This window comes from Salvelinus sp. IW2-2015, linkage group LG11 (assembly GCF_002910315.2).
Source record: "Salvelinus sp. IW2-2015 linkage group LG11, ASM291031v2, whole genome shotgun sequence".
Lineage (NCBI taxonomy): Eukaryota > Metazoa > Chordata > Actinopteri > Salmoniformes > Salmonidae > Salvelinus > Salvelinus sp. IW2-2015.
The window spans coordinates 38,857,415-38,870,796 of record NC_036851.1 but is presented as its reverse complement, the minus strand read 5'-3'; the positions used below and the strand labels follow the sequence as shown (position 1 = coordinate 38,870,796).

General features: G+C 40.1%; 1 protein-coding gene across 1 annotated transcript in view; it reads left to right on the top strand.

The window, feature by feature from the left end:
- Positions 1 to 927: 927 nt before the first annotated feature.
- csf1a (colony stimulating factor 1a (macrophage)) overlaps positions 928 to 13,382 on the top strand; it is a 32,048-nt gene continuing 19,593 nt past the window's right edge. Inside the window, 4 exon segments of the mRNA XM_024147325.2 lie at positions 928 to 1,233; positions 10,699 to 10,812; positions 11,614 to 11,676; positions 12,728 to 12,898. Of these exon segments, the coding sequence (XP_024003093.2) occupies positions 1,201 to 1,233; positions 10,699 to 10,812; positions 11,614 to 11,676; positions 12,728 to 12,898 (381 nt within the window). The 5' untranslated portion in view covers positions 928 to 1,200.

Sequence of the window (13,382 nt, the reverse complement as noted above, 5' to 3'; positions counted from 1 at the left end):
GATCATAAAAACCGGTGTCACCAGTCTTTGACCTCTGTGACCTCTAGGTATGAGGTCATTTCCTTTTCTGTGTTCGTCAACTCCCTGATTTGATTGGAGACAGCATCTGGATATAGCAATTGGCCATTGCCCAAAAAAGGGCAGGGGAAATCTAACGTCAACCCATCTTTTTCAGACCCTCAGCATTTAAATTAAACTCAATGAGTGAAATCATTTTGATTTTGATTGTAAAAATGCACTGAATTCAAGGATTTTCTACACAAAGGGTATTTTCTAATTCAACTGTACAAACAAGACAGAGCTTTTGTGTTTCAATAATGTCTCATTAAAGATCACATGATCAGGCTGAATCCTTATAGCAATAGTTTACCATTGTGAACATACCGCCACCATGTTCACAATGGTGAACTATTGCTATGAGGATTCAGCCTGATCATGTGATCTTTAATGAGACATTATTGAAACACAAAAGCTCTGTCTTGTTAGTACAGTTGAATTAGAAAATACCCTTCATGTTCACAGAGCTGCTCAAAGTGTCTTCACATACAGAGTCTTGAAGATATTACGGGCCAGTTACAAAAGGTTGTACAAGACTAATAACAAGTGATCATACTGTGCCAAAGAGTTGGGCTGAGATAGACATCTGATAGGACTCTTACTGCATTGGGTTTCATGAGTGCTCAACGGGGGCACCGCTCCATGTGTCAAGGAAAGTATGACTTGAGAAAGAGAGATTGATACAGTAGATTTAGACAGCAAGTTACAAAGAGAGGAGATTGAGAATGAGAGCGCAAGTAAGAGGAACAAGATAGCGATAGAGGGTGGCTGGGGGAGGGACAAAGACAGAGAGAAATAGGAGGGGTTTTAATACTGCTTCTCAACAAAAAACATTTAACATGTAATGAGGTACCAGTGAGGAGAGGCGGTCACACACCCACACCCACAACCCAATCCACACTCAGACTCGCTCAGTCATTCAGTCGGTGAAGACAGATATGGCGAAGCAGAACTGAACTTCTTGTCGGTCAACATCCGGACATTGATCTTTCCCTCATTTGGTGTCACTTCTTTCCTTCTCTTTTCTCCTCATCGTTATGCACTTCAAGTGGGAAATAATTGAATCACCACCAGAGAAAGGTACTCTGCTCCAATGACTCTAAAAGTGGACTCTACTCTTTTCTACTTGCCTAGGTCAGCCAGATGAACACACACAAACCAGCCCACAAAGCCAAGGTAGGTCCCCCACTCTGGAACCTTGGCATTTTGGGCATCTTATTGTGATGTCAACTTGTATCATTCCAAGCTTTCTTTGTTGAGGGCAAAAATGATGGGCTGGAAATTGTAAGCTGAATGCTGAATGCTGAATGCTAGATATTTTGTTATCAACATTTGTTATCGACATTAATGCCATGTATTTATTTGTTTTAAATTASGTATTCATCATGGCTGTGGATTTTGTTTAGAGTATAAGGTCTAAGTTTGCAATTCACACAGAGAGTGATGCTTTGACTTGATTGAAGGCAAGTTTATTTTATTAAGCCACATACTTTGTGTGAATTTGACAAGACAGTTAATGAGTTGTAATTAACTGCATTTACTGTAGTAGTCTAGGCAATGCACAGAGAGTGGTTACTGTTACTGTGAAGAAGATCGATGGTTCCAGTCTGTATTGTGAAACACCCAGTGTAGCCAATGGATCTTAGGGAGTGAGAAGAAATATTGGAAGCATTTTTTTGTTGCTTATGAAATGAGCTTGGGATGCGTCACAGGTTTATGAAACAACTTCTGTGGCCCAGCTAAAACACACAGTACCACACACAAAAGTTAACATCTAGGATGACATAAGAACACTGTCTTTTTTTAAATGTCTCTTCTTGAACTTATTTGCTAAGCTCAGCAGAGATCTCTCTCTCCTGTGGTTCTTGTTGGTTCTTTGAGCTTCTAGTTTATGTAACCATTGTAATGCCAGAAAGGCAATCCTGTAGGTGTATTCATAGCCGCAGGAAGTAGTTTGGGGGTGGGGGTGCTGCGTTTTCTCCGACAGGCGTATCATACATGTATATGACTGTAGTGAATGGGATGGATGGGGAGATGTGTTGTGAAAAGAGGAGTGATTGAAGCAGACAAAAAGCCACATCAATGGAATTAGTCAATTTCCTGCACAAAGACTTCACAAGTTTAAACCCCGTAAGGTCAATTTTCGTGCCCCCCGTGGAAATGTAATAAGCATAAAAATAAATATATCAGTTCAAGTTAGAGATATCTGCTGTTTTGCATTAGATGCGTCTCAATCCACCACATCCGCCTATGTCTCACTTCCGCATCTGTGTTGAAAGGTGACAGAGCTGGAGCAGTGTTTGTCAGACGATGAGACATCCCTAAAATTGTTATTCTCACAAACTAGTCTCTATCTATCGAACGGTTTGGCCTACAAAAGACAGACGAGTCTCTCACTGTCACGGCTGTTGAATGAACTGGACCAAGGCGATGCGTGGTGAGCGTACAAACAATAACCACTACAAAACAATCCATTAAGCTAAAGGCTATGTGCCATAAACAAAGTCAACTTCCCACAAAGACAGGTGGAAAAAAGGGCTACCTAAGTATGGTTCTCAATCAGAGACAACGATAGACAGCTGTCCCTGATTGAGAACCCTACCCGGTCAAAACATAGAAATACTAATAATAGAATATAGAATACCCACCCCAACTCACACCTTGACCAAACCAAAATAGAGACATAAACAGGATCTCTAAGGTCAGGGCGTGACACTCACGAACACGTAGATGGCGGTTGTTTTGCTCTAGAATGCTCACAAGACTCGTCTGAAGGTCACCGGGTACCAGTTGAAAAATTTATGGAAGAATACTGATAAAAAATATAAACGCAACATGCAACAATTTCAAAGATTTTATTTAGTTACATTTCATAAAAGGAAATCAGTCAATTTAAATGAATTCATTAGGCCCTAATCTGTGGATTTCCTATTACTGGGAATACAGATATGCATCTGTTGGTCACAGATACCTTAAAAAAAATTGGCCTCACAATGTTCCTCAGGATCTCGTCATGGTATCTCTATGTATTCAAATCAAATCAAATCAAAATGTATTTGTCACGTGTGCCGYACACAACAGACTTTACAGTGAAATGCTTACTTACAAGCCCTAACCAACAGTGCAGTTTTTAAGTAAAAAATTGGTATTWGGTTAACAATAAATAAGTAAAGAAYTAAAAAGTTAAAAACTGTCAAAAATAACAGTAGCGAGGCTATACACAGGTGGTAGCGGTACAGAGTCAATGTGTGGGTGCACCGGTTAGTCGGGAGGGTGGAGGGGTTGGGGGGTAGCCATATGATTAGCTGTTTAGGAGTCTTATGGCTTGGGGTAAAAGCTGTTGAGAAGCCTTTTGGATCTAGACTTGGCGCTCTGGTACCGCTTGCCATGCGGTAGCAGAGAGAACAGTCTATGACAGGTGGCTGGAGTCTTTGATAATTTTTAGGGCCTTCCTCTGACACCGCCTGGTGTAGAGGTCCTGGATGGCAGGCAGTTTTGCCCCAGTGATGTACTGGGCCGTACGCACTACCCTCTGTAGTGCCTTGCGGTCGGAAGCCGAGCAGTTGCCGTACCAGTCAGGATGCTCTCGATGTTGCAGCTGTAGAACCTTTTGAGGATTTGAGGACCCATGATAAATCTTTTTAGTTTCCTGAAGTGGAATAGGCTTTGTCGTGCCCTCTTCACGACTGTCTTGGTGTGTTTGGACCATTCTAGTTTGTTGGGGATGTGGACACCAAGGAACTTGAAGCTCTCAACCTGGCCAGGTCACTGACGTCCTCCCTCTAGGCTCTCTCGTCGTTGTCAGTGATCAGGCACTGTTCACACACTGTTGTGTCGGCTGCAAACTTAATGAAGGTGTTGGAGTCGTGCCTGGCCATGCAGTCGTGGGTGAACAGGGAGTACAGGAAGGGACTGAGCACCCCTGAGGGATTCCAGTGTTGAGGATCAGCTTGGCAGATGTGTTGTTACCTACCCTCACCACCTGGGGGCGGCCCGACAGGAAGTCCAGGATCCAGTTGCAGAGGGAGCCATCGATAAAATGCAATTGTGTTTGTTGTCCGTAGCTTATGCCTGCCTATACCATAACCCCACCGCCACAATGGGGCACTCTGTTCACGACATCAGCAAACCACTTGCTCCCCCAATGCCACACACGTGGTCTGCGGTTGTGAGGCCGCTTGGACGTACTGCCAATTCTCTGGCAACAGCTTTGGTGGACATTCCTGCAGTCAGCATGCCAATTGCACACTCTCTCAAAACTTGAGACATCTGTGGCATTGTATTGTGTAACAAAATGGAACATTTTAGAGTGGCCTTTTATTGGCAAAATGCACCTGTGTAATGATCATGCTGTTTAATTATCTTCTTGATATGCCACATCTGTCAGGTCGATGTATTATCTTGGCAAATAAGAAATGCTCACTAACAGGGATGTAAACAAATTTGTGGACACAATTTGAGAGATATAAGCTTTTTATGTGTATAGAACAAATAAAGTGAATGGAAATATATATGGGATATTTTATTTCAGCTCTTGAAACATGGGACAAACACTTTACATGTTGCGTTTATATTTTTGTTCAGTGTAGATATGGAGACTGTTTAGTGACAACAATGAGGGGTTAAATACACTATATATACAAAAGTATGTGGACATCCCTTAAAATTAGTTGATTTGGCTATTTCAGCCACACCCGTTGCTGACAGATGTATAAAATCGAGCACACAGCCATGCCATCTCCATAGACAAACATTAGCAGTAGATTGGCCTTATGGAAAAGCTCAGTAACTTTCAATGTGGCACCATCATAGATGCCACCTTTCCAAAAAGTCAGTTCGTCAAATTTCTGCTGTTATTGTGAAGTGGAAAATATAGAGAAGTTTCAAGTTCCACCCCAGTGATAGAAAGTTTTTTTGAGATTTTAATGCCTTAACTTAACCTTAAACACTTCAAAATTTGACTTTTGCAAAAACTTCGAAATGTTACATTTGAGAAAATGAACGTCTAATTTTGACGTGAGACTATGAGAGCTAGTTGGTATGTAGGGRCTGCTGATACTAAAGGTGTCCTATTTCAGATACCAGACACGAATATGATCATTCCAATGGCATGTCTACATCTATGGGATCAATGATTCGCATGAAAAGTTCAACAATTTGCCACAATCTGGTGTCTGTTACTATGACTGAAGATGTGAATTATGTCTGAATCCTTAAAAGTAAAGCATTTTTTGCTAACGTTTTCACAGAGAAGATGATTGATAAGCATTATGATAGACTGAATAATCTCCTTCTTTACTTATTTTCCTTCTTTCCCTTCCTGTGCTATTGGGTGGAATTCCCTGGCGCTGTGGTATGGAACCTGGCTCAAACTGCTCAGACACAGGGTATTCTGCAACATGCAACAGCGGTAACCCCAATAGAAGGGTGTCATGTACGCAGTTGAGGCAGTCACATTTTCGAATGCAACATTTTTAACTATTCTGTTAGAATCTGGGTACGATAGCAAATTGAAGAAATGATGAATGATTGTATCGTCCTTTTTTTGTAAAACGGATTAAAATAAGCTTGGATGATACATAGGTGCTGTCCTATGATTCAAAATATTCTGTGTTCAAAATAGGATCCACTCCCTCAAACAGTGCTTTTGTCGCAAATGTCAGAAAATGCACCCAAACTTTAAAAGGGAAATCAGCAGTTGCTACATACATTGTTCTACTCATAAATTAATGATATATACCTATTGATTCCTGAAGAATATACAGTGTCTTCAGAAATTAGTCACACCCCTTGACTTGTTCTTCATTTTGTTGTGTTACAGCCTGAATTTAAAATGTATTACATTTAGATTTTGTGTCACTGGCCTTCAAACAATATCCTATAATTTCAGTGGAATTCTGTTTTTAGAAATGTTTATGAATTAGTAAAACGTGTAATGTCTTGAGTCAGTAAGTATTCAACCTTTTATTATGGCAAGCTTAAATACGGACTCACTCTGTGTGCAATAATAGTGTTTAACGTAATTTTTAAATGACTACATCAKCTCTGTACCCCACACATACAATTATCTGTAAGGTCCCTCAGTCGAGCAGTGAATTTCAATAACAGATTCAACCACAAAGACCAGGGAGATTTTCCATTGRCTCGCAAAGAAGGGCACCAATTGGTAGACATTGAATATCCCTTTGAGCATGGTGGAGTTATTAATTACACTTTGGTTGTTGTATCAATACACCCAATCAAATCAAAGTGTATTTGTCACGTGCGCCGAATACAACAGGTGTAGACCTTACAGTGAAATGCTTACCTCAGGCTCTAACCAATAGTGCGAGAAAAAAAAGTGTGCGTGTGTGTGTGTGTGTGTGTGTGTGTAGGTAAGTAAAGAAATAAAACAACAGTAAAAAGACATTTGAAAATAACAGTAGCAAGGCTATATACAGACACCGGTTAGTCAGGCTTATTGAGGTAGTATGTACATGTAGGTATGGTTAAAGTGACTATGCATATATGATGAACAGAGAGTAGCAGTAGCGTAAAAAGAGGGGTTGGCGGGTGGTGGGACACAATGCAGATAGCCTGGTTAGCCAATGTGCGGGAGCACTGGTTGGTCAGGCTAATTGAGGTAGTATGTACATGAATGTATAGTTAAAGTGACTATGCATATATGATAAACAGAGAGTAGCAGCAGCGTAAAAGAGGGGTTGGTTGGGGAGGGGCACAATACAAATAGTCCAGGTAGCCATTTGATTACCTGTTCAGGAGTCTTATGGCTTGGGGGTAAAAACTGTTGAGAAGTCTTTTTGTCCTAGACTTGGCACTCCAGTACCGCTTGCCATGAGGTAGTAGAGAGAATAGTCCAGGACTGGGGTGGCTGGGATCTTTGACAATTTTTAGGGCCTTCCTCTGACACCACCTGGTGTAGAGGTCCTGGATGGCAGGCAGCTTTGCCCCAGTGATGTACTGGGCCGTACTCACTACCCTCTGAAGTGCCTTGCGGTCGGAGGCCGAGCAATTGCCGTACCAGGTAGTGATGCAACCGGTCAGGATGCTCTCGATGTTGCAGCTGTAGAACCTTTTGAGGATCTCAGGACCCATGCCATATCTTTGTAGTTTCCTGAGGGGGAATAGGGGGGGAATAGGCGTCCTTCCTAACTCAGTTGCCGGAGAGGAAGGAAACCGTTCAGGGATTTCACCATGAGGCAAATGTTGACTTTAAAACAGTTACAGAGTTTCAAATCAAATGAAATTGTTTTTGTCACATACACATATTTAGCAGATGTTATTGTGGGTGTAGTGAAATGCTTGTGTTCCTAGCCCCAACAGTGCAGTAATATCTAACAATTCACAACAATACACACAAATCTAAAAGTAAAATAATGGAATAAAAAAATATATAAATATTAGGATGTGCAATGTCTAGGATGTGTATATGTCTATGTATATAGGGCAGCAGCCTCTACAGTGCAGGATTGAGTGACCGGGTGGTAGCTGGCTAGTGATGGCTATTTTACAGTCTGATGGCCTTGAGATAGAAGCTGTTTTTCAGTCTCTCGTTCCCAGCTTTGATGCACCTGTACTGACCATTTCAGATCGTCAGTGATGTTTACACCAAGGAACGTGAAGCTTTCCACCTTTCCACCCACTGCGGTCCAGTCAGTGTGGATAGGGGTGTGTTCCCTCTGCCTTTTCCTGAAGTCCACGTTCAGCTACTTCGTTTTGTTGACGTTGAGGGAGAGGTTATTTTCCTGGCACCACTCCACCAGGGCCCTCACCTCCTCCCTGTAGGCTGTCTCATCATTGTTGGTAAGCCTACTATGGTTGTGTCGACTGCAAACTTGATGATTGAGTTTCTGGACTACCCATCCCGGATCTGGGATCATTCTCATTAGAAACGCTGACTAGCATAGCCTAGCCTAGCGCCACAGGGATATAATATAATATAATTTCATGAAATCACAAGTCCAATACAGCAAATGAAAGATAAACATCTTGTGAATCCAGCCAACATGTCCGATTTTTAAAATGTTTTACAGCAAAAACACAACATATATTTATGTTAGCTCACCACAATAGCCCTAAACACAATGCCATTTTTTCACCGCAAATATAGCTTTCACAAAACCCACAAATAGAGATAKAATTAATCACTAACCTTTGAARAACTTCATCAGATGACAGTCTTATGACATCATGTTATACAATACATTTATGTTTTGTTKGAAAATGTGCATATTTATAGCTACAAATCGTGGTTTTACATTGGCGCCATGGTCAGAAATGGCTCCATAATATACGGAGAAATTTTAGAGAGCCACGTAATCTAACAGAAAAACTCATCATAAACTTTGATAAAAATACATGTTGTACATATAATTAAAGAAGATTTGACGCATTGAACGAAAACTTCTAAATGTGATAATAAAAGTCTAATAAACTGGTCAAACTCAGTTGAGAATCAAAATTCAGGATGTTTTTCTCATATATATCCAATAACGTCCCAGACGGAGCATTTCTTCATGTCTATCTAACGATTTGCAGACAAAGATATGACATACCCAAGTGCGTAGCCAAATACTGCCAATATGGCTGACCTGACACTCCAAAAGCTCTCATTCGGTCCCACATAAGGCTAGACACTTCATTCCACAGTTTACTGCCTGTTGACATCTAGTGGAAGGCGTATGAAGTGCATACAGATCCATAAATACAAGGCAATTGAATAGGCGATGCCTTTCACAGAGACCCATTTCAGAATTTTCACTTCCTATTTGGAAGTTTGCCTGCCAAATGAGTTCTGTTTTACTCAAAGATATAATTCAAACAGTATTAAAAACTTCAGAGTGCGTTCTATCCAATAGTAATAATAATATGCATATCATATGATCTAGGACAGAGTACGAGGCCGTTTAATTTGTGCACCATTTTATCCAAAAGTGAAAAGGGCGCCCCCTATTTCCAAGAGGTTTTAAATCAGTTTGAAAATCTGTAGCAAGACTTGAAAATGGTCAACAACCAACTTGACAGAGCTTGAAGAATGTTTTTAAGTATAATGTGCAAATATTGTACAATCCAGGTGTACAAAGCTCTTAGACTGAACCAGAAAGACTCAGCTGTTTTCAATGCCAAAGGTGATTCTAACATGTATTGACTCAGGGGTTTGAATACTTATGTAAATGAGATATTTCTGTATTTCATTTTCAATACGTTTCCATTTTGACAATATGGGGTATTTTGTGTAGATAGGTGAGCAAAAAATATGTTTAATCCATTTTGAATCCAGGCTGTTACACAACATGTGGAATAGGTCAAGAGGTATGCATACTTTCTGAAGGCACTGTAACTTATAAATGCCACATGAGCTTAGTTTAGCTGTTGTACCCCATCAGAACCCAAAATAGAATCTTGTTCGTAAACAAAATACATGTAAACAAACACTGTATAGCCTCAAAACATGTACTTAAAACTATAGAGTTGATATCATGCGTGGTCATTCCTTGGATCCATATCTCTGTCTTCCATTAATCATGTTAGATTTCATTATTGCATTAGATTTTTTCATGAAAATGCATAACTCATTCATTTTAAAGCTGTCATTGTAACATACTTTTTTAAAACTAAAGTCCTGTTTCATACAGTGGGTCACAAACGGTCTTCATATTAAACAAATAACTACTGTGCTCATATTGTTGGGATATTGGAAGCAGGGTGTTTTACATGAGTTGAGTTAATTGAAATAAAAATACTTGAGTGCTGTTGGAGTGTTTCATTAGAACAACACCCATCAACAACTGTTGTTTTTGGCCTCCACGGTGCTAGCCAATGTGTACATTAACATTTTATTCACATGATGATTTTTTTCTGTTCTGTTTCAAAGATGGGATGAATGTGACCAGTGGCTGATGTCTGAGTATGTCTTGAAATGAAGTGTTCTCTGGTGTATGGTTAGGGCCATGACGGAATCTATGGAGGCAACATCTTCTGATGAACACATGTTAATTCAATATTTTTTTTATTTTATTATTATGGCCTTAATCCATATAACATTTTATACTGTTGCGAAACATATCAATCTTCATCAATTACATATGCCGCTTTTGCTGTGAAAGAAAGGAAAAGAAATAAGCCCACAGGTTCCATCTGGTCATGATTTTGGAGAGAATAACCATAAAATACAAATGCCGTATAGTAATTCGATCCTCCTGTAGTTGCAGGAAACGCAAACTTGTATAGCCACAGGAAGTGTGTGTGTGGTGGGGGCGGGGAAGCTGGGGTATGTTGTAGTAAAGGCCCAGTGCACTACTTTTTAAAGATTAGTTTTTATTTTGTTAAATGTACTTCTTATGATTGTTAAAGTGGTGCTGTATATACTTAATACTTAATATGTCATTTAGTTATCATGTGTGGATTAAAGGCACTATTGTGCCTAACATTTTGCAACTCATTATTGAACATTATTGAGCCCGATTCATGTCTTTGCTCTTCTTCATGGGAACATATGGTTCAGTGTGAACAACTAAACTTTGACTTGTAGATCCCTGAGCAGTAGTTGTAGTGGAAAAATAAGTTATTGTTGTAGTACTATGTAGTAGTAGTAGTAGTAGTGGTAGTAGTTATGTAATAATACTGTTTTGTTCATTTCAGGCTAGGCATTTGTGCTTCGTCGTCCTCCTCTGCTTCCCTTTGGCGTGGGCTGGCGTCCCTGGTCCATGTCGACACTCTGTGACAAAGGGTCACCTCCTCAACCTCAATCGCCTGGTGAGGACACCTCATACCACACTTTTGGGCCAGCAGCATACCACCCTGCATACCACTGCTGGCTTGCTTCTGAAGCTAAGCAGGGTTGGTCCTGGTCAGTCCCTGGATGGGAGACCAGGTGCTGCTGGAAGTGGTGTTGGAGGGCCAGTAGGAGGCACTCTTTCCTCTGGTCTAAACAAAGATCCCAATGCCCCAGGGCAGTGATTGGGGACACTGCTCTGTGTAGGGTGCCGTCTTTCGGATGGGACGTTAAACGGGTGTCCTGACTCTCTGAGGTCATTAAAGATCCCATGGCACTTATCATAAGAGTAGGGGTGTTAACCCGGTGTCCTGGCTAAATTCCCAATCTGGCCCTCAATCATCACGTCACCTAATAATCCCCAGTTTACAATTGGCTCATTCATCCCCCTCCTCTCCCCTGTAACTATTCCCCAGGTCGTTGCTGCAAATGAGAATGTGTTCTCAGTCAACTTACCTGGTAAAATAAATAAAATAAATAACTAAAAAAATCATGCAGTGATATCAATAGATTCCATAAACTAAAAATCAACTTGAGATATAGTTGCTTTCAATCACTCAAACTGTCATATAACTCATGCCTGAACATATTGATGTTAATGAAAGGTTTTCTCCCAAGTTAGTTAATGTATTATCTAAATGTAGGATTTTTCCTTCTGTGACCCACACACATAACTAATGAGAACAAAATGTGGCAGATGTGAATTCTGTATGGCTGCCTGACTACTGAATTCCACACTTCTGTTTTACATTTCACTGTTTGTATCTTTGTTTACCTCGCAGATTGACAATCAGTTGGAGAATGGCTGTTCAATAACCTATGTATTTACTGAGCTCCAGAGTTTGGTGAGTATTTCCTTCCTACTACGCTGTAATTACATCTTTCACAACAAAATGAGTTTGATGCGTGCACATAAAGGATATTATACCATAGATATACACAACATCACAACCAGTCACTGTCAAGATAGCCTTGTTCTTTCAAGATGTGCCAGGCTGGCATACTGATTCAAACTAATGCTCTCACTTCTAACATTACAGGTCCAAGTTCATCACATCTTTTGTTCCATCCAGCCTTTACGCAAAAATTGAATTATATTTAGAAGAAAAGTATAATGCCATGAACGAGCCAGGTTGTTCATCCCCTGGAAGGGAATGTTTTGAAAATACCTCTGAACTGTGCCAAGTTACAGTAGATAGATAAAGAGAGAGAGCTGTGTGGCAGTACGGAGTCAAGTCCCCCCCAGTTTAACTTGACACCGATCAGGAAATGGTTTACAGGTAAACTGTTTACTGCAGTGGGCTAAATCAGGGTCATACAGAGTGTTTCTTGGTAGTCTTAAACAAATGTACTTTGAAACAAAAGTTTACACCTCACACACATGGTTATGGGCTTAAAAAAAGATGACCCCTGTACCATGTCAGATATAGAGTTGAAATGTATTTTGAGTTTGCATCCCAATATTATACTTTATATACATGAAAGAAGACTGAAATATAACAAAACTGTTTGACATAGAAACACCGGCGTTTACATTTTTTTAAGGTTGAAGATTTATGACATTGTGAAAAATATTGATAACATTCCACCCATGCGGCCAGTAGGTCATTTGACTGCAGGAAAGTGCCATCAAGGTCTCTGAAATGTTGAAGGTCTGTTTAAAGGTTGTGCCAATAACTACCACAAGGACCTGTTGTTATGTAACTAACTTTTCCTGCACCTCCAATTAAGTCTAGTTATTATACACAGGAAGCAAAGTCACTATGGCTAAGTGGAAATGACTGTTGAGTCATGAGTGACTTTCCAGGTCTGCTTTGGAAAGGAGGTTCAAACCTCAATGGAAATCGGTGTTAATAAATGCAGTGACGATAGGTTTCTTTCTCCTTTGAACCACAGAGTGAAGTCTGTTATGTGAAAGCAGCCTTTCCACAAATCCTGGAGCTTCTGAACACAAACTTCAATTATGTCATGAAGTCGGACAACGGACGCTATGTCAAATCCCTGAAGAAGGTCATATACAACCTTTACTCCCACAACTGCATACCTGAAATCAACGAGGAGATTGAGGTGCGTGCTACTTACTTATGAGCATTGCTACTCTAGTCTGGGAATAGGCTTAGCTAAATCTCTTCCAAAGGTCTGTTGGATTGTGCCAGACTTCAACTTTTATTGATGGCAGCATAATTATTTCTCAGAAGTAAACAAAGTGAAATAGTGCTTGGGTGGTTGGTGCATGAAGTGCAGCCTTATTAAATTGGACTATTTGAAAAGGCATAGTAGTATGCAGTGATGTTAATAATGTTTATCTTAAATTCCAATAGGACATGGTAACTCTAAACACATTTCTTTATTACAATATGGCTCCTTAGATATATATTATGTTCTCTAAACATTTTAAGCTGTTCAGTGATCATGGTGGTTAGATAGATCAAATAGGTAAAGTAGGGATAGAATGCAATCAATCAATCCAGCTTCCTCAGACCTCAAATCAATTCAATTTACAGAGTACAGAGGAACAGTCACCAATATTCAATTTAGCATTGAATTCATT